Source organism: Mastigoproctus giganteus, chromosome 5 (genome assembly GCF_048544385.1).
Source record: "Mastigoproctus giganteus isolate SK-2022 chromosome 5, ASM4854438v1, whole genome shotgun sequence".
Lineage (NCBI taxonomy): Eukaryota > Metazoa > Arthropoda > Arachnida > Uropygi > Thelyphonidae > Mastigoproctus > Mastigoproctus giganteus.
This window is the reverse complement of record NC_143579.1, coordinates 147050160-147070953: the sequence shown is the minus strand read 5'-3', so window position 1 is coordinate 147070953 and position 20794 is coordinate 147050160. Positions and strand designations below refer to the sequence as shown.

At 38.1% G+C, this 20794-nt stretch overlaps 1 protein-coding gene across 2 annotated transcripts in view; it reads right to left on the bottom strand.

Annotated features, from left to right (window-relative positions):
* The window catches only part of Fnta (farnesyl transferase alpha), a 248398-nt gene that overhangs the window by 203756 nt on the left and 23848 nt on the right, over positions 1-20794 (bottom strand). For both annotated transcript variants that reach the window (XM_090374220.1, XM_090374221.1), the window contains exon 2: positions 10718-10832. In XM_090374220.1, coding sequence (XP_090230346.1) covers positions 10718-10832 — 115 coding nt within the window. The remainder of the gene's footprint in view (positions 1-10717; positions 10833-20794) is intronic.

The window sequence follows — 20794 nt, the reverse complement described above, 5'->3', positions numbered from 1 at the left end:
TATTATTTGTTTATGTATTTTTGGTTTATTGCAGAAATAATGTCTCTGTAGACATTATCTCTGGCCACTATGCCATGACGGGCTGTTGCAACAACTATTATGTAAATTATCATTCTAAATAATGCAATAAAGATTCTTCTTCTTATATAACAATAAGCACTGAATTACCCCATATATCACAAAGCACCCTATCCAGAGAACTGGACAGTTGAGTGGGAGAAGAGGTAGTTGTTATCAAGGTGCACTCCTTGGACTAAAGTTATTAGTAGAGTCCCCCAGGGTTCAGCCAGGCACATTGTTGTTTTATATATTTATTAATGATAATAATGAAGGCATATCAGGCTCAATGTCTAAGTTTGTAGATGATATGAAGGTTGGCAGGGTAGTTAATCACAGTAATCAAGGTATGCATCAATGATGCTACAATGTGGGTGATTGTGAGGAGGGCACTCGAGTCACAGAAGAGAACAGTCAGTGAATTATTGGCTGATGTACAGGGATACGTATTTTTAATTTTTACTGCATTCTTCGTTATTTAACATAGTACATTGTGTTTTACAGAGATATTAAATAGGTTAAGTAGCGTTCGTCAACTTCTTATTTTGAATTCGAGCAACGATTTTTGGAAGTTATGGCTCCCGGCGTTGGTGCCAATATTGTTGAACTAGCCGCCATATTGTAATCGATAAGAAAAGCTAAACGTATATATATCTTGAACTGATAGCATAAGATATAAAGTAAAACAAGAAAGCGCAATACAAAGCACTGTATTAGGAATCTGTTAGCTTATTATAGTATTATCAATTAATCAAAAATAATATTAATCTTATGAAATTTCATTGTTAATTAAATTGTATTTAAACGGAAATCATGACCCAGACTTGAGCTGCGAAGCAAAGATCACAGACTAGTGAGAGTGCTGTGACTCAGGGAAGAAATGAAGGGGGCAATCCTCCAATGCATCACAGTCTCAAAAAATGTGCGAAATGTGAAATGTTTGCCAACCTTTCTAAAACAGGACATAATCTAGCCAAGGAGGATGCCTTTGTGTGTGCTCAGTGTCTAGAGTCAAGAAATTAGGTGCCAACTCAGCATTCTGATGGGCATCTATGAGAGCTTGAGGTGTAGGGTAAATGCCATAGAAGAAATTAATATGAGGAGCCCATCAAGCTCTCAGCTGCCCAGCTCAACAACAGAGCTCACTCCTGTGCATCAGGCAAAACAGAGGCAATCTCCAAGGCAGAATGCGCTGGTCCCAAAGGAACTTGTTGATGACTCTATTGTCAGGGAGACGGGGATTATACTATGCAAGGAGTAGTGGAACAGGACCACGGTATGTCTGCCAGGGGCAAAAGTTGATGACATTGTAGAGCAGACATCATCTTTTAAGGTGATGTTGTTGTACACGTTGGAACTAATGACATTAAGAGTAAGAGATCCGCAGATTTACTCATCAAGTACAGGTCAATGTTGAAAAAAAGTCACGAGTTAGGGTTGAATGTGAAAGTGTCTGCAATTCTGCCTAGACACGATATGAAGGAGTATATAATGAGAGCCTTGTCGATCAATTCGGTCCTGGAGAGATTGTGCAAGGCTCAAGGGGTAGAATTTTTTCAGCTTCGTCTTTGCTTTTTCACAAGAGAGACTGCTTCTACAGGGATGGGATACACTTAAATAGAAAGGGTGCAAGAACATTTCCTGATGCTATTGAGGCAGTGTTAGGTGGGTCGGAAAACTGCTAGCATGGAGGATACACATACTAAAAGATTAAATATAGATGCAAACAGAGGCAAAAGTGATTCTTGCACTACTTCTATTAGAATGAGCAGCAGCCTGGAAAGCAAGGTAATGGAGATTTGCAGGACAGCTGGGAGTCATAGTGGAACAAGTAAATACATGGGCTCCATTAGGGTGGCTAGGAGTAGGAACAGGCGCATGTATACTTCCATGTACACCAATGCTAGGAGTATAGTTAATAAATTTCATGAGCTTGAAGTGCTAGTCAAGACATCAAAGGCAGATATTGTTGGGATATCAGAGATGTGGTGTCACATCTCTGATATCCCAAGATGAGAGGTGGAGTTGGAATTTGGGGAGTACAATGTGTACAGGAAGTATAGACAGACAAGAAGGGAAGAGTGGTTAAGCTGTTAGTTAAGAAATACATAAAATCTAAGGAAGTGCATCCAATTGATGTTGGTGAACAATGCAGTGTTGAGTCTGTTTGGTGTGAAATAAGCACTGGGAAAGGAAAAATGAGAGTAGGTGTGTGTGTTATAGGCCTAATGAATCAGATGAGTATAATGAGTAATTGTTCAGAAAAAGAGAGTGGGCTAGTAAATCAGAATGTCTTATAATGGAGGATTTTAACTTTCCAGATAGTGACTGGAACTTGTGGTTTGGTCACTCGCACACTAGCAAGGCATTTGGGGATTTATTGGATGATTGTTTCTACAGCAGCATGTTCAGGAATCAACTAATGGGAGTAATACTCTTGATCTGATTATCAGTAGTGATTCTTCATGCATTAAGAATCTGCAGATAAAGGAACCACTAGGTGGCAGTGATCACGGTGTGTTGAAGGGCAATTTAATCAAAGCGGTACCTACCATCAGGGGTAAAGGGAAGGATTTCTGCTTTCTTAAAGGTGACTATGGTGGTCTGAAATAGTATTTAAATTCTATACGATAGGACCAACTGATGATACCAACAGAAAATTCAAAATGGGAAGCATTCAAAGAATTATTCTTGGAAGCTACTAGGCTTTACATACCAACGAAAAAATATTGTTCAAGATTTAGGCTTAAATGGATGTTAGATGAACTAATTAGACATGTTGCAGAGAAGAAAAATGCATAGTATACATATAAATTAAAAGGTGACACGGAAGCCATGATAGATATAAGCTGGTCTGTAACCAAATCACAAAGGAGGTTAGACAGGCAAACGCAGATTACGAGAAATCTTTGCAAAGGATGCAAACAGTCCTTCACTTATATAAACTCTAGAACGATGGGGATGAATCAGATTAGTCCACTTGATATCGATGGTGCAATGCTAGGTGTATAGAGTGTCAAGAAATTAGGCACCAACGCAGCATTCTGAAGAACCTGAGGTGTAAGGTAAAACCCTCAAAGAAATTAATATGAGGTGCCCATCAAGTTCTCAGCTGCCCAGCTCAACAGCAGGGCTCCCCACTGTGTATCAAGCAACACAGAGGAAATTCCCAAGGCAGATTGCTCTGTTCCCAAAGGAACTAGTTATTGTTGCCGACTCTATTGTCAGGGAGATGAGAAATATACTATGCATGAAGGATAGGTGGAATAGAACCAGGGTATGTCTGCCAGGGGCAAAAGTTGATAATGTTGTAAAGCAGATATCATCTTTGAAGGCCACAAAAGGTGATATTGTACACATTGGAACTGCTGACATTAAGAGTAAGATCTGCAGATTTACTCAACAAGTACAGGTCAATGTTGAAAAAAAGTTGCGAGTTAGGTGTTGAATGTGAAAGTGTCTGCAATTCTACCAAGACACAATAGGAGGGTCTATATGATGAGAGCTTTGTTGATCATTGATTGTGAAGGCTCAAGAGGTAGAATATTTTTCAGCTTTGTCTGTGCTTGTTGACAGTAGCGATTGGTTCTACAGGGATGGGGTACTATCAAGGAAGTGTTAGGTGGGTCAGAAAACTGCTAGCTTTTCAAGGGATACACAGACTAAAAGGTGGCCGCAGGCAGAGGCAAAAGTGATTCTTGCACTGCTTCTATTAGAATAAGCAGCAGCTTGAAAAGTAAGGCAATGGAGATTTCCAGGACAGCTGGGAGTAATAGTGGAACACATAAATACATTGGCTATTTAGGGTAACTAAGAATAGAAACAGGTGCATGTATACTTGCATGTACACCAATGCTAGGAGTATAGTTAATAAATTTTATGAGCTTGAAGTTGTAGTCAAGACATCAAAGGCAGATATTGTTGGGATCAGAGATGTTGTGTCACACAGACATAAGCAGCGCAGAATTAGAATTTGGGAGAGTACAATGTGTACAGAAAGGACAGGAAGGAGGTAGGGGTTATGCTGTTAGTTAAGAAACATATAAAATCTAAATAAATGCATCCAATTGATATTGGTGGACAATGCAATGTTGAGTCTGTTTGGTGTGACATAAGCACTGGGAAAGGAAAAATGAGAAGAGGTGTGTGTTATAGGCCTAATGAATCTGATAAGTATATTGAGCAATTGTGCAGAGAAAAAGAGTGGGCAGTAAATTGGAATGTCTTATAATGGAGGATTTTAACTTTCCAGATATTGACTGGAACTTGTGGATTGGTCACTCACACACTAGCAAGACTTTTGGAATTTTTTTTACTGGATGACTGTTTTCTATGGCAACATGTTCGACAGGCAACCAGAGGGAGTAATACTCTTGATCTGATTATCAGCAGTGATTATTCATGCATTAAGAATTTGCAGATAAAGGAACCACTGGGTGACAGTGATCACAATGTACTGATGTGGAAATTACTTAAAGATGTTACTACCATCAAGGCTAAAGGGAAGGGCTTTTGCTTTTGCAAAGGTGACTACAGGGGTCTCAGACAGTTTTTAAATTCTGTACAGTGGGAGCAACTGATGATGTTACCAACGTTGGATTCAAAATGGAAAGCCTTTAGTGACTTTATTTTGGAGGCTACAAGGCTTTTCCTTCCAACTAAGAAATATTGTCCAATGTTTAGGCCTAAATGTATGTCAGATGAATTAATGAAGCTCGTGGCAGAGAAGAAAATGTATGAGATGCATATAAAGTATCAAGTGACACAGAAGCCTATGGCAGATATAAACTAGTCTGTAATTAAGTCACAATGGAGGTTAGGCAGGTGTAGGCAGATTACGAGAAATCCTTGGCAAAGAAAAACAGCAAAGAGTTTTTTACTTATGTTAACTCTAGAAGGAAAGGGATGAATCAGATTGGACCATTAAACATAGATGGGTTGACTATTGATATTCATGCTCAGGTAGCTGATACACTGAATGAGTATTTTACATCTAAATTCACACGAGGAGTTATTCAAGGATGGGAATGCCAGAAGTTTATCAAACTCTAGGGAGCCAAGAGCTCCCTGTTAGATAAACTCTAGGTTTATCTAACAGGGAGCCAAGTAATATTGTAATAACTGAGAGCAAAGTGGAGGAGAAATTGTTGAAGTTAAATATAAAAACGGAACCTGGGGTGGATGGGATATATCCAGTTAAATTAAAAGAAGCAGCAAAGGAAGTAAGCAAACCCTTAGCAATAATTATAAGAGCTTCCTTGGACTCAGGGGAGGTCCCAATGGACTGGAGGTCTGCAAATGTATCACCAATTCACAAAGGGGGCACAAAAGATGACACAAGTAACTATAGATCTGTTAGTTTAATTTGTGTTCTAGATAAAATAATGGAATCACTGGTTAAAGAAGCATTGCAGGATAATCTACACAAGACTGTAATAACAGTTAAGACATAGCATGGGTTTGTTAAACGGAGGTCTTGTCTGACCAGTTTGATTGGATACTATGATGTGGTCACAAACGAAATGAATGCCAAAAATAATTTTGATATCATATACTTGGATTTCAGGAAAGCTTTTGATACTGTTGCACATGGAAGAATGCTGTACAAATTGGAGAGGTACGGCATTAAGGGTAAATTGCTACAATGTTGTTGTTATTTGGTTTTTAGGAGCATTAGCAACTAAGGCCACATTGCTCCGGGATATGCGGTGGTCATTCCCTGACCTTTCCGCATCCTCCGTATTTGGTGGTGACGGGCTCGAACCCCGGTCTAATCAAGAAGCGTGTGCTACGCACTGCTGCTCCTTCCCACCTGGCTACGGAGGCGCCGAAACTGCTACAATGGATAAAGGGATGGTTGAGTGGGAGATGACAGAGAGTGATAATCGATAGACACTGCTCTTTGTAGACAAATGTTATTAGTGGAATCCCCCAGGGTTCAGTGTTGGGCCTATTGTTCTTTTGTATATTTATCAATGATATTGATAAAGGTATATCAGGTTTAATGTCCAAGTTTGCAGATGATACAAAGGTTGGCAGGGTTGTTAACGACAGTAAATATGGTATACTACTCCAACTGGATCTAGATAAGTTGGCTTAATGGGCTGAGAAGTGGCAACTGAAATTTAACATTGACAAATGCAAAGTACTGCATATAAGTAACAATAACTCAAGAGAAACGTACCAACTGTGTGGTACTACACTCAGGGAAGTGGAAAGTGAAAAAGACCTGGAGGTAATTGTGCAGTCAAATATGAAGTTCGCTGATCAGTGCAGACGGGCTGCCATGGCAGGTCATGGAGTCTTGTCAATGATATATAGGAATTTTGCTAGCAGGGACAGGGAGGTGATTATCGTGTTATAGAAGGCAATGGTCAGGCCACACCTAGAGTACTGTGTATTGGTCTAGAGGCCTCATTTTAGGAAGGATGTAGCATTGCTAGACCAAGTACAAAGAAGGGCAACAAGATTGTTGAGGTGAACAAAGGGGTGCTCTTACTAAGACAGGCCTCAAGTTCTGTAAATTTAAGAGTCTGGAGAATAGGCACCTGCAAGGTGATCTGATTGAGGTGTATAAGGCCTTGAATGGGATGAGCAATGATATACTGAATGCTGATGGGATTCTTCCTCTTGCTCAGATTAAGAACTTGATGGGGCAAAGTTTCAAATTGAGGAAAGACAGTTGTAGAATAGATGTGTGAAAATTTGGCTTTAGCCAGCAGGTAGTTGATTGGTGGAACACACTTCCGTCTTTTGTTGTGGAAGTTCAGAGCCTAAATAAATTTAAGGCTGAGCTGGACAGGCATTTGGAACGAATGGAGTCACCGAAATGGGAGGGTTTTTTTTTTTTTTTTTTTTTTGGCTGATGCTGCATAAGCTTGTTTTCTTGCATCGTGTGCTTCTACTAATGCTAACTGATGATGATTCTGCTCAGGTAGCTAACAAACTAAATGAATATTTTGCATCTACATTCACACTTGTTCAGGGAGGGGAATGCCAGAGGCGTATTAAACTCTGGCAGTAAGCTAGATGATCTTGTAATAACTCAGAGTAAAGAGGAAGAGAAATTGTTGAAGATAAACATAAGAAAGGCACCTGGGGTGGATGGAATCTATCCAGTTATATTAAAGGAAACAGCAAAGAAAGTAAGGAAACCCTTAGACATAATTATGAGAGCTTCCTTGGACTCAGTGGAGATACCCAGGGACTGGAGATGTGAAATGTGACCCCAATCCACAAAGAAGGATCAGAGTGTGACACATGTAATTACAGACCTGTTAGTTTAACTTCTGATCCAGGAAAATTAATGGAGGCCCTGGTTAAAGCATTGCAGGATCATCTAGACAAGACTTAAGTTATAGCTTGGACACAGCATAGTTTTATTAAGGGAAAGTCTTGTCTGACCAATTTGATTGCATACTCTGATGTTGTCACAAAAGAACTGTATGCAAAGAATAATTCTGATATCATATATTTGGATCTTAGAAAGACTTTTGATATTGTTGCACATGGAACACTGCTGCACAAATTGGAGCAGTGTGGCATTGGAGGCAAATTGCTGCTATGGATAAAGGGATGGTTGAGTGGGAGAAGACAGAGTGGTAATCAATGGACACTGTTCTTTGTGGAACTATTATTATTAATGGAGTCCCCAAGGTTTCACAGTGTTGTGTCCATTGTTGTTTTCTGTATTTATTAATGACGTTGATGACGGTATATCAGACTTAATGTCCAAGTTTTCAGATGATATGCAGGGTTGTTAATGACACTAATGACAGTACGCTGCTACAACAGGTTCCAGAAACGTTGAGCAGGTGGGCTGAGAGGTGGCTACTGAAGTTGAACATTGACATATGTAAAGTACTGCATATGGGAAGCAGTAACCCCAGAGTAATGCATCAACTGGGTGGTACTACACTGACAGTAGTAGAGAATGAAAAGGACCTGGGAGTAATTGTGCAAGCAGATATGAAATTTTCTGAACAGTGCAGACGGTCTGAAAGAGTAGCTCATGGTGTCTTGTCAATGATATACAGGAATTTTTCTAGCAGTGATAAGGAGGTGATTATCCCCTTGTAAAAGGCAATGGTCAAGCCACACCTTCAGTACTACATACAGGTCTGGAGGCCCCATTTTAAGAAGGATGTAGAGCTGCTGGAGCAAGTGCAGAGAAGGGTAACAAGATCAGTGAATGGAACAAGGGGTTGTTCTTACAAATAAAGGCTTAAATCTAATGAGTGGATGGGTGAAATGAGTAGGGGTGGTTTTTTTTTTTTGGTTTTTTTTGGCTGATACTACATAAGCTTGATTTCTTGCATCATGTGCCTTTATTAATGCTCACGTGGAAGTTATTTATACTCAAATGCAATCTAGAGAAACTGAGGCAGTTAAAATACATGAATATATAGGAAACTTTAAGAATGCCATTTTAAAAATCAAGAATTCAATGTACTGTGAAAATTCTTTAAAAACACTCATGATTGAAACGAAGGAAGTTTGCAACTATATAAGTGTTGACATAGGTGAGAGATATTCTTTTACAAAGCAATTAATTGCTGCTAAATTGTTTAACAAGGAGAAGTTTGTTATTTTTCGTACAAAAATGCCCATGGAAGAGGTACGGGAGGTATTGAAAGAGAAAACGTCTTACGGAATTACAAGTTTTCTACAGCAGACATGATCTACACAATTATTGGAAATTAGCTGACATGCTGAAATTTATCTCAAAAAATAATCTATCTGAAGTTCTTGGTGAACTTACAAAACCCATAAAAGTTCTTTTGACCATTCCAATAACTACTTCAGAGCCCGAAAGCTGCCATTCAACATTAAAAAGAATAAAAACATTTTTAAGGAGCACTATGAATCAGAAAAGATTAATTGCTCAAGCAATGCTTTCAATAGAGAAAAGCTTGGTCAACAGTGCACCAACTTGAATGAAAAAGTTATTAATCTATTTTCAACAAATAAAAACCGAAGAATGGATTTTGTTTTTAAATAAAAGTTCAAGTCTGTTAACGGTAAATGTCTAGTTAATTTTTTTGTAGTATTTTTAACTTATTATTATTATTACTGTGTATGTCTACATATCTTATAACCAAGGCAATTTAATGTAACTTTAAGACACAGCACCCCCAAACGTCAGAGTCACAAGCCGCAACTAGTTAGAATACCATCATTAAGTTTACTCAATCCATTTAAAGCTTACGCACTTCAACCAGGTCTCACAAGTGCCTAGTTTTCAAGCACTACAATGTGCAGAACCAAAGTCTTTTGTGATAAGAGAATTCCTTTATGTTCTTGATTAGTCCGGTCCTCTTCTCCGCACATATTTCAAGAGATCTGCATCTTTCTTAACATTAGGCTTCTAGACCTAATTTTAAGAAAGTATAGCATCCTCAGTGAGTCTCACATAGAAATACCTTGGAATACATATTGAATATCAACTTTACAACTGTGCACGAGCTCATCCAATCTGAGGCCAGCAGGAAAATTTTCACTTGGTTTATTATGATACCAACTGAGCGGCACCATGCTCAGGGTAGTGGAGAATGAAAAAGACTGAGCAGAGCAGTCAGTTTGCAAGAGCAGCTCATGGGATGTTGTCGATGGTATACAGGAATAAGGAGGTGATTATACCCTTGTATAAGGCAATGGTCAGACTACACGTTGAGTACCGCATACTGGTCTGAAGGCCTCATTTTAGGAAGGATGTAGAGCTGCTGGAACGAGTACAGAGAAGGGCAACAAGATTGGTGAGGGGAAGAAAGGTTTGCTCTTACCAAGAAAAGCTTAAATTCTGCAAATTGCAGCATTTGGAAACTAGGCACCCATGAGGTGATCTGATTGAGGTGTGTTTGAGCGAGCTCAATGCTGATGGGATTCTTCCTCTTGGTCAGATTACACACCTCAGGGTGACGGCTTAAATAAATTCCAAGGCAGAACAAGACAAACTTTTGGAGGGAATGGATAGGTGAAATAGATTTTTTTTTTTTTTTTGGCTGATGCTGTATAAGCTTGCTTTCTTGCATCATATGCCTCTTCTACTGCTAAAGATATACCCAGCGAGGTTCCAATAAGTACACACAAGTGGAGCGAGACAGAAGACTTCCAATTTATGCTGCATAAGTATACAATATGGATTCCCTTGCAACATGAGTTGAATAACCTCCCACCTTTCAATGGGGGAGAGGTTATTTCAATGTATAAGCTGTGTACTTCAAAACATGAAATATGCTATGCACAAAATATTTAAATTAGATAATTTAACTTGAAATAGCCTTATTCGTAATAATGTGTCAGCTTTAATTAAATTCATCAATTCATGATTGAAAGCTTATTTTTTATTTCAAAGTAAAACACTAACTACACACTGAAATAGGCATTCAGAGAGAAAGAATTGCTGGGTTGCTTAATGTGGACCAATCAAGGTCACACATTATTGTATCTCTAAGTTGAATATATTCTAGGCTAATTTGCATGTAAGGGGAGTAAAAAACTTGAACATAACTATAAGCAATCAGACACTATCAAACCCATCCATACTCATGCACAAGTATAACATTCTTCAACAAGTCATTAATCTTATTTTCTAGTAAGAATTCTGAAGGAATTTTGTTTTTAACAGAGAAGGTAGTTTTTTAAAAAAGAGATCATTTACCATACAGTATAATTGGAAGGATTTAAAGCAACTGCATCCTGAGTAAGATGGAAACTTCTTTCACTGTGTTCATCCTTTGCTAATATGGCACGGAAGTAATCGAAAGCATCCTTAACTAAAAAGTAAAAGTAGATATTATATATTATATATCAGATTAATATGGGTACCAAAATACGATCCGTACTTAAAGACACATTTACATTCTAAAAAGTTCTTATAAAAATCAAGAGTATAACATAATTTTTAGGTAAAAATGAAGAATTTGGGTCTAGTCACAACTTTTGCTATTTCATGACTTACTTTCATCACATAACAAGTGCAATAATAGTACAGTCAGTCCTCGTATAACACGTGTTTACACTACACGAATTCGATCATACACAATTTATAAATAGGGGAATGATATCTTATATAACACGAACCGAATTCACTTATGCATGATTCGCCTTTGTGTTTACAAGAAATGGCAGTCGGCGGCAGAATCACCCCAACTGAACGCAACAAGATAGGAATGAAGAGAAGATTCTAAAAATGTATTTATGTTTTTTATATCAGTGAAGGGGAAACACATTTCACCATAATAATGTAAAATTCCTGCTATCCGTATTATTGCAAATGCAATTAGATCGAGTTTACTATCAGTTTATAACAGACTCCACTAGCAGAAATGCAACTGGAAATTGTTTTTATTGTTTTATGGTAGTAACCCCTAGAAATGTGCTTTAGTAAAATGTGAGGTGTTAATAGTGTATCTCTGCCTTTACGGTGTGGTTTATTCAGTTGCTACACACGCGCAGCTTTGTTTATGTGTATCAAGCGTGCCTCCTCGTTTTGTAATTGTGCTTTATTCCCTAAAAATGAGTAAAATACTTAAAAGGTGTGAAAAGGAAGCGTCCTGGAGAAGACACTGCAGATTCAGAAAAAAAAAAAAAGAAAAGCAATATCGATAAACAGAGGCGGACTGGGTCAAATATTCTTACCCAGGAAAATTTATAGTGGCCTCATACTAGCGTTTATGGCCAAATCACACCGGCCTTCGGCCCACCGGGATTTCCCCGGTAAGGCTTATGGCCAGTCCGCCTCTGTCGATAGAGAAAAAATAATTGTGAAATGCTTTGAGCAAAATGAAAGACCATGTGATATTGCATGTGCTACAGGCCTAAATGAGACAATGCCGAGAATTACAAAGAATGCAGAGAAAATAAAAACAACTTTCATAGCAGGAACAACTCAAAGTGTAATTAAAATCCATCAGATTAAGACACAAAGAATTCAAAGAGATGGAACGGCTGTCATCTGTTTGGATAGAAAATCAAACAAAAAACAAGTTTGCTTACGATAGAAGCAAAAGCATTAGCAATATTTTATTACGTAATAGTCGTAATAAAATACATAAGTATTTATTTATTGTGTTTGGTAATGTTTTGGTTACAAATGTATGTTCAATCTTGGGTGGTTGGCACCTAACCCTATTTTTCCCCATAGGGACTGTTGTTTATATTGCACAATTTTGCATTGCACAAGGGTTTCTAGAACCACAACTATCGTGCTATACGAGGACTGACTGTACTGGTATCAAGTCTTACAAATTATATTACTTTTTATTTATTAATTTTTTTTTTTATGAAAACCCCAAACAGGGGAGGTATTAGAACCTATAGTACGTAGTACCGCGAGTGGGTTGGAGGTTGAGAAGATGAAAGAAGATATTTGTTGATGTTAGACTTGAACTTCTGTAGACTGTAATTTTCAGGAAATACGTGTGAAGGAAGGTTATTCCAGAAAACAGCGGTTGAATGAATAAACGAGGAAGATGAAAAGTTGGTTCTGTGAGTTTGAAGTTGGACAGTAAATGGATGTTGGCAGGTGGCAGCACGTGTTCGGACTGTTTTGAAAGAGAGAGCGGGAATTATAGAAGCCATTTCAGAAGAACAGTGCCCATGGAAGTATCTGTAGAAAAGGCATGCAGCAGAAACAGTATGTCTATGAGCCAGAGAGTGGAGAGACTGTTAGAGAGGAGTCATTAATTAACCTAACTGCCCTATTCTGAATGTAATCTAGAAGCTTGAGAGAGAGGTTTTGGGTGCACTGCCCCAGATGCGGGAACTATATTCCATGGTCATGGTAGAGTGGATTTGCGATTTGTACAGAGTGAACAGCTGTTTGGAAGAAAAGAAACACAGAGAGCGAAACAGAAAACCCAAGTTTTTTAGATGCAGAGGTAGCAATATTTGTAATGTGCTTGTGCCAAGAGAGATTAGAAGTCAGGGTAATCCCCAAAAGAGATATATCATTTTGCCTAGAAATTGGAGTGTCACCAAAGATAAGCATAGTTGAAGAAGAATCCTTTTTGCAAGATATAAGACAAGACTGAGTTTTAAAAGGACTGAAATCAACTAAGTTGTCTTTACCCCAGTGGAGAATTGTCTGGAGATCAGCATTTAAGGAATTGGTAGCGGATATTCGAGAAGTTGAAGCTGCTTGAGCAGGGCAAGGTTTTACAAAATGGAAAGTGGAATGCAATGTGCTATCTTCGGCAAAACTATGGATAGGATTTCAAGTCAATGGAAGAAGGTCATTAATATACAAGAGGAAAAGAACTGGGGAAAGAACTGAACCTTGGGTGACACCGGCATTAGTGGAGAAGTTAGAAGACAGAGAGCCATCACCCTCAGTGAGCGATCAGAGAGAAAACTGGATAACCAATTATAAAAAACAGATAGCAAACCCTAAGATGGAAGCCTGTTTAGAAGACCTTTATGCCAAACACAATCAAAAGCCTTTGAGATGTCAGGAGCAACTGCTTGTGTATCACCAAACTTTTCCACTGAATTTGTCCATATATGGATAACATAAGCCAGAATATCACCAGTGGATCGACACTGATGGAATCCATACTGGCGATCGTTGATCAGATGGAAAGTTTCTAGGTACAGTCAGTCCTCATATAGCACGATAGTTGTGTTCCTAGAAACCCTAGTGCAATGCAAAATCGTGCAATATAAACAACAGGCCCTACGGGAAAAATAGGGTTAGGTGCCGACCACCCAAGATTGAACACACATTTGTAACCAAAACATTACCAAACACAATAAATAATCGTAATAAAATATGTAAGTATTTTATTATGACTATTACGTAATAAAATATTGCTAATGCTTTTGCTTCTATCGTAAGCAAACTTGTTTTTTGTTTGATTTTCTATCGAAACAGATGACAGCCGTTCCATCTCTTCCAATTCTTTGTCTTGATCTAATGGATTTTAATTACACTTTGAGTTGTTCTTGCTATGAAAGTTGTTTTTATTTTCTCTACATTCTTTGTAATTCTCGGCGTTGCCTCATTTAGGTCTGTAGCACGTGCAATATCACATGATCTTTCATTTCGCTCAAAACGTTTCACAATTTCATATTTTTTCTCTATCGACAGAGGAGGAACTGGCCATAAGCCTTACCGGGGAAACCCCGGTGTACCGGTGTGATTTTGGCCATAAACGCTAGTATGAGGCTGCTACAAATTTTCCTGGGTAAGAATTTTTGACCCAATCCACTTCTGTTTATCGATATTGCTTTTCTTTTTCTCTCTGAATCTGTAGTGTCTTCACCAGGACGCTTCCTTTTCACAACTTTTAAGTATTTCACTCATTTTTAGGGATAAAGCACAATTACAAAATGAGGAGGCACGCTTGATACACATAAACAAAGCTGCCCGCGTGTAGTAATTGAATAAACAACACCGTAAAGGCAGAGATACACTATTAACACCGCACATTTCTAGCTAGGGGTTACTACCATAAAACAATAAAACCAATTTCCAGTTGCCATTCTGCTAGTGGAATCTGTTATAAACTGGTAGTAAACTTGATCTAATTGCATTTGCGATTATAATGATAGCTGGAATTGTGTTGGTTTTTACGTTATTATGGTGAAATGTGTTCCCCTTCCCTGATATAAAAAACAAATACAGTGCACATTTTCAGAATCTTCTCTTCATTCCTATCGTGTTGTGTTCAGTTGGGGGTGATTCTGCGTTCGACTGCCATTTCTTGTAAACAACAAGGCGAATCGTGCATAAGCGAATTCGGTTTGTGTTATATAAGATATCGTTCCCCTATTTATAAATCATGTATGATCGAATTCGTGTAGTGTAAACATGTGTTATACGAGGACTGACTGTAGTTTAAGAGTTGGCAGTTAATTGATTTCTCCATTACTTTAGAAAGAGTAGAAGTAATTGCAATGGGACGATAATTGGATGGGAGGGATTTGGCACCCTTTTCAGGAACTGGCTGGATATGAGCAAATTTCCAAACAGAAGGAAAAACATCTTTGGAATAAGAAAGTGAAAAAAGGCGGCAAAGAACAGAAACTGTAGAAATATCATCAGGACCTGGAGCTTTCTTAGCATCGAGATTCGTCAAAATCCTTCTGACATCCATTTAACGGAAGATCACAGGAGGCATTGAATGGAGCGTGCTGGGAATGGTGGGAGGTGTTTTACCAAGATCATTAATACATGAGTTGGAAGAAAAATGGGATGCTAGCAGGTCAGCTTTATCCTTGGCTGAAGTGACAACAGAACCATCTGGTTTTGAGAGAGGTGCGAGCAGAGATGGGCAAAAGTTGTGGCCAATAGCTTTGGCAAGAGACCAGAATGCTTTACAATTGTTGCGAGCTTTGGTGTAGGCAGAAAATGAAACTGAAGAACTGGAAACCAGCCAAATACGATACGCAACATTCTTCTCTTTAACAGTCTTAGCACATTTATTGGAAAACCAAGGTTTAGATAAAGGACGAGATTTTAAAGTGGAGTGTGGAATAAAGGATTCCATTCCTACAAGAATAATTTCACTGACACGATCTGAGCAAACGTTGACATCAGAAGTTTTGAAACAGTAATCCGACCAAGGAAAAGAAGAAAAGAAACCTCACAGGTCATCCATTTTGCATTCTTGTAATGCCAAACATTACGAGGCTGGGAATAGCCTTGAGATAAAGGCTCCATTGGAGAAGAGACAATCACCAAGTTGTGATCCGAGGTACCTAAAGGACTACTCACTTTGATCGTGTTATTAGAAGGGTAGTTTGTGAGAAAAAGATCAAGGGTGTTGGCTGTATGGTTGGGATTGTCCGGTATTCTTGTAGGTAAATGAACAATCTGTGCAAGGTCATTAGAAATTGCAAAAGCCTCAGCATCTCGACCAGTTGGATCCATGTGACTTGAAAATGGAAGCCAGCTGAAGTTTTGAACATTAAAATCACCAGGAAAATTACCTCACTGTTAGGAAAGTTGGACTGGAGAAAGTTAAGTTGCAAAGAGAGAAAGTCAAAGAGCTCCAAGTGATTAGTGGAGTTGGAAGAACGGTAGAGACAACAGATGAATTTGACACAATGAGGCAAATAATGAGACTTTTAAGACGTTGAGTGTTTTATAAAACTTTAGAAATATCAAAGTGAAATCTTTAAAACAAACATCAATTTTAAAATTCCTAAATAAAGATTAATTGCGATCATGTTTAGCATTAGTAGGCATATGATGCAAGAAGGCAAGCTTATGCAGCATCAGCCAAAAAAAAAAAAAAAAAAAAAACAGCTCACATTTCACCCCTCCGTTTGTTCCAAATACCTGTCCAGCTCAGCCTTAAATTTATTTAGGCTATCAACTTCCCAATCAACTACACGCTGGCTAAAGGCAAACTTCCACACATCTATCCTACAACTGTCTTTCCTCAATTTCAATTTATGCCCTCTCAGGTGATTATTCTGAGCAAGAAGGAGAATCCCATCAGCATTGAGCATGCTCAAACCATTCAAGGCTTTATACACCTCAATCAGTTCACCTTGCTGGTGCCTAGTCTCCAGACACTGTAATTTGCAAAACTTAAGCCTTTCTTCGTAAGAGCACCCCTTTGTTCCATTCACCAATCTTGTTGCCCTTCTCTGTACTCATTCCAGCATCTCTACATCCTTCTTGAAATGAGGCTTCCAGACCTGTATACAGTGCTCTAGGTGTGGCCTGACCACTGCCTTATACAAGGGAATAATCACCTCCTTATCCCTGCTAGAAAAAGTCCTATATATCATCGACAATACACCATGAACTACTCTTGCAGCCCGTCTGCACTGCTCAGAGAACTTCATATCTACCTGCACAACCACCCCCAGGTCCCTTTCATTCTCTACCACTGTCAGTGTAGTACCACAGAGTTGATACGTTGCTCTGGGGTTACTGCTTCCCATATGTAGTACTTTACATTTGTCAATGTTAAACTTCATTTGCCACCTCTCAGCCCATCTGCTCAACCTTTCCAGATCCTGTTGCAGTAGCATAGTGTCAGTAGTGTCCTTGACAACCCTGCCAACCTTCGTATCATCTGCAAACTTGGACATTAAGCTTGATATACCATCATCAATGTCATGTTAAGTGTATTGTAGTTTATACAAGCATATTAATACAAATACGTAGGTATATACTTATATTATATTTTTCTAATATTTCTTTTGTTTTTTGATTTTATCTTTTTATCAAGTTTTTCGAATTTAAAAAAATAGGAGGTATATTTAACTCATCACTGATATAAAGTGTACATTGTTTAATGGCCCAGAGGTTTCCCGATCTCTGCTATCACTGATATAGCGAGTAATGGTTATATTTTTTTTTGTCCCCTGAAGCTCTTTATAACCAAATTCGATTGTATGTGTTTTTTGACTACAGTATAAACCGTATTAAAGAAATTAAATCCAACTTATTGTTCTAGTTGGCTTGCATCTATAATTGCTATAAAATTGAGATTTCCCAATTTGCTAATGCCGTTAAATAAAATTATCATACAATCGTCAAAAAGCAATGGAAGGTTGGAAGACATCCAGAGTAAAAATAATATTGAAAATTTTATTTTTAAATTTTGATTTTGATTTTGTGTTAACCACTGTAGTGATAAAAAAAATCTTGTCGAGTATTAATTTAACATCAACAATTTTGCAAAGAATAAATATGGATATTGAACAAGCTGCATTGGGCATAACAACATCGTATAATCATGTGAAAAAAATTAAGAAATGAATTTGAAAATATCATCAAGGAAGCATCATCTGTTCTGCAGAAATGGGATATACCTTGTCAATCTGCAAATTAACAGATACAATTTGTTAAGAAACATTTTGATGAACTGGCAGAAGGTTACCGATTTTAAAATGGAGAACTGCTCTTTAAAGTTAACATTTTTTATCGTGTAACTGACTTAGTGACTACCTAACTCACAAAAGGATTCAAGGACTAAATACATTTTCTGACTTGTTTGCAAATTATTACTCCAACTCAATTAATCCAAATGGATGACAATCCCATTAAAAAACTGCAGAGAGGGTGCAAAAGAAATTTTCAAGTGACTTTTCAGAATCATTTTCAATGCAGTTACTACTTTCCGTTAAGTCCAAAAAGTGAAATTGCAAAAATTAAAACTATTTGCAAGTTTGCAGAACTAGCCATAGTAAAATACTATGCTATGAGTGTTAGTTTTATGGAAGTGTGCTTCTTAATGTTATTATTCTTGACAATTCCAGCTACTGTATCAACCGTGGAATGCTCTTTCTCAAAATTAAAATTAATTAAAAATTATTTGAAACACATCATGGGACAATAACGTCTATCAGCACTTAGCACAGAAGCTGAAAGAATGGACGTTTCTAAATTAATTAATGATTTTGCCAATGCCAAATCTAGATGAAAACCATTCTAAATTACATGTCAATATATTACTTCATTTAATTTTCTGAATTTATTTTTCATTTTTATATTTACAGAATTTAATATTATTTTTGTTTTTGTATTGTATTGATAAAGATTTTAAATACACATTTACTGTTGCATTTTTTTTTAATTATTATATTAGAGTCACCCATAATTCATTACATAAACCTGTGTTTGTGTCTGTAAACTGCATGTGTTTGCATTATTAATTTTTTTTTAATTTTATCATTGTATTATTAATTTTTTATTTTTACAAAAACAAATATTTTCGAGGGACCCACACTAAACTTTGCATTGGACCCCACTTTATCTAGTTAAGCCACTGTGCACAAGCACCATATTTGAAGCAACCATATTTGTACAGTGAATAATTAGGACAGCTGAGATGTATACAGTGGATGAATCAACCAATAATTGGAATTCTGTCAGAAAAAGTAAGTGGACTTGGCAGACTGTAAATGGAAATGAACATCACGATTGGAAGAAACCACATACAGGGTGATTAACTACCAGTGCGACAAACTTGCAGGAGGTGTAGGGGGCACAAAGACAAATCAGAATCACATAGCACTGCAGGGTCCGAAATGCCTTCATCATGCAGTAGAGGACATTGAACGGAAGGTCACGTGAACAGCGATCCCGCTGGAAGTCAGCATTTGCAAACCGTTCCTGTTGAAGAAACCAAGTAGCAAAAGTCCTCCGGAGTGGATAATCCGCAGGCTCCAATGATTGGACTGCAGATGGTATGAACTCATTTGGTTTGTTGACAGTATCCTCCATACAGTGGATCGGGAAATACCCAATTGTTGGCCTATCGCTCGAGTACTCGTACTCGGATTGCCTTCTGCAAGACGTAGGACATTCTCCTCATTGTCTGGCGTCCTCGTCGTTCGCTCTCGATTCATGGTACCTTTTGTGAAACAACCAGTCTCACGTAACCTTCTGTGCACACGTGTGAAAATCGTATGATGAGGGCAAGCCTGTATGGGAAACATTCCTGGTACAAGTGCAGAGCGGCGCGCCCATTACAGTCCGCAGCTCCATACGCAAGGTGCACGTCGGCCAGTTCAACGTTTGAATACTCGTCCATCCTACTGTCTCGGGAACTGGTTCGCAAATGCTGACTTCCAGCGGGATCGCTGTTCACGCGACCTCCCGTTCAACGTCCTCTATCGCATGACGAAGGCATTTCAGACCCTGCAATGCTATGTGATTCCGATTCGTCTTTGTGCCCCCTACATCTCCTGCAAATTTGTCGCACTGGTAGTGAATCATCCTGTATATCTGTGAAATGAAGGAATAATTGTTTTGGAGCTTTGGATCTTTTCACAGTTAAGTTGTATTAGTTTGACTATTCATGATGTATTCAGTAATAGAGAAAATGTGGGGAGGGGTGATATGTATGATGTAATGAAAGAGCAAGATAATACCCAGCTGCTTGATAAAACATGTCCTCAACAATTGCCCTCTCCACAAAAGCACACTACTTGGACTCCTTGCAGTCACTATCTGGCATAGTAGAAGCGGCAAGATTATACACTAGTTGATCCTGATACTCCTATGGTTCGGTTTGGTGGAGTATTTAGCAGCCCATTGATAGATAAAATTATTATATAATTATACTACAGTAGACTGTTGAAATAACGGAACATTCGAGCTAACGGCACACTGAGATCGGATGTTTACATACAGCGCAGAAGTCTTGCAGTGTCGAAAAAAGAAAATGGCAAGTCACGTGATTAGTGTATTTGTTTATGTTCGCCATTTTGAAAGTGAATTCTGTACTGATATCACGGATTATGCCAATGTTTTATATTTATTTTAAAGTAAAAATCTCTCACTGACTCCTAAAGTTAATAAACCTCATACAGAGAATAAAAAGAACAACATTAAAGCTTAGTGACAAACTTCATATAATCCAACTATCACATTAAGGTCACCCGGAAATTTAATTCATATACCATGTATATTGTGTCTGTAAATTGCTCGTGTTCTCTGGTCGATTTACCTGTTTTGCTGGATGAAAAACCCCAGTTTCTTGGGGAAAAACCTTTCTATCTATGCCCGAGACCTACTGACTCAGCCACAGAGTGAAAAATGGGCCATAAAAGTTCCTCACGTCATCGACGGGATTCAAACCAGTACCTTTTCCACCCGGTGTGTGGAAGACAGTGACAATACCACTGTGCTATGAGCGCAGACTAAACTTGATATAATAAAGAAAATAGAACAGGAAGTAAGCAGGAGTGTATCAATGGCAAAATATAACATTGGATCATCAACATGTTTATGTTTTTTATGTTCAGTTAATAAAATTGCATTCTTAAT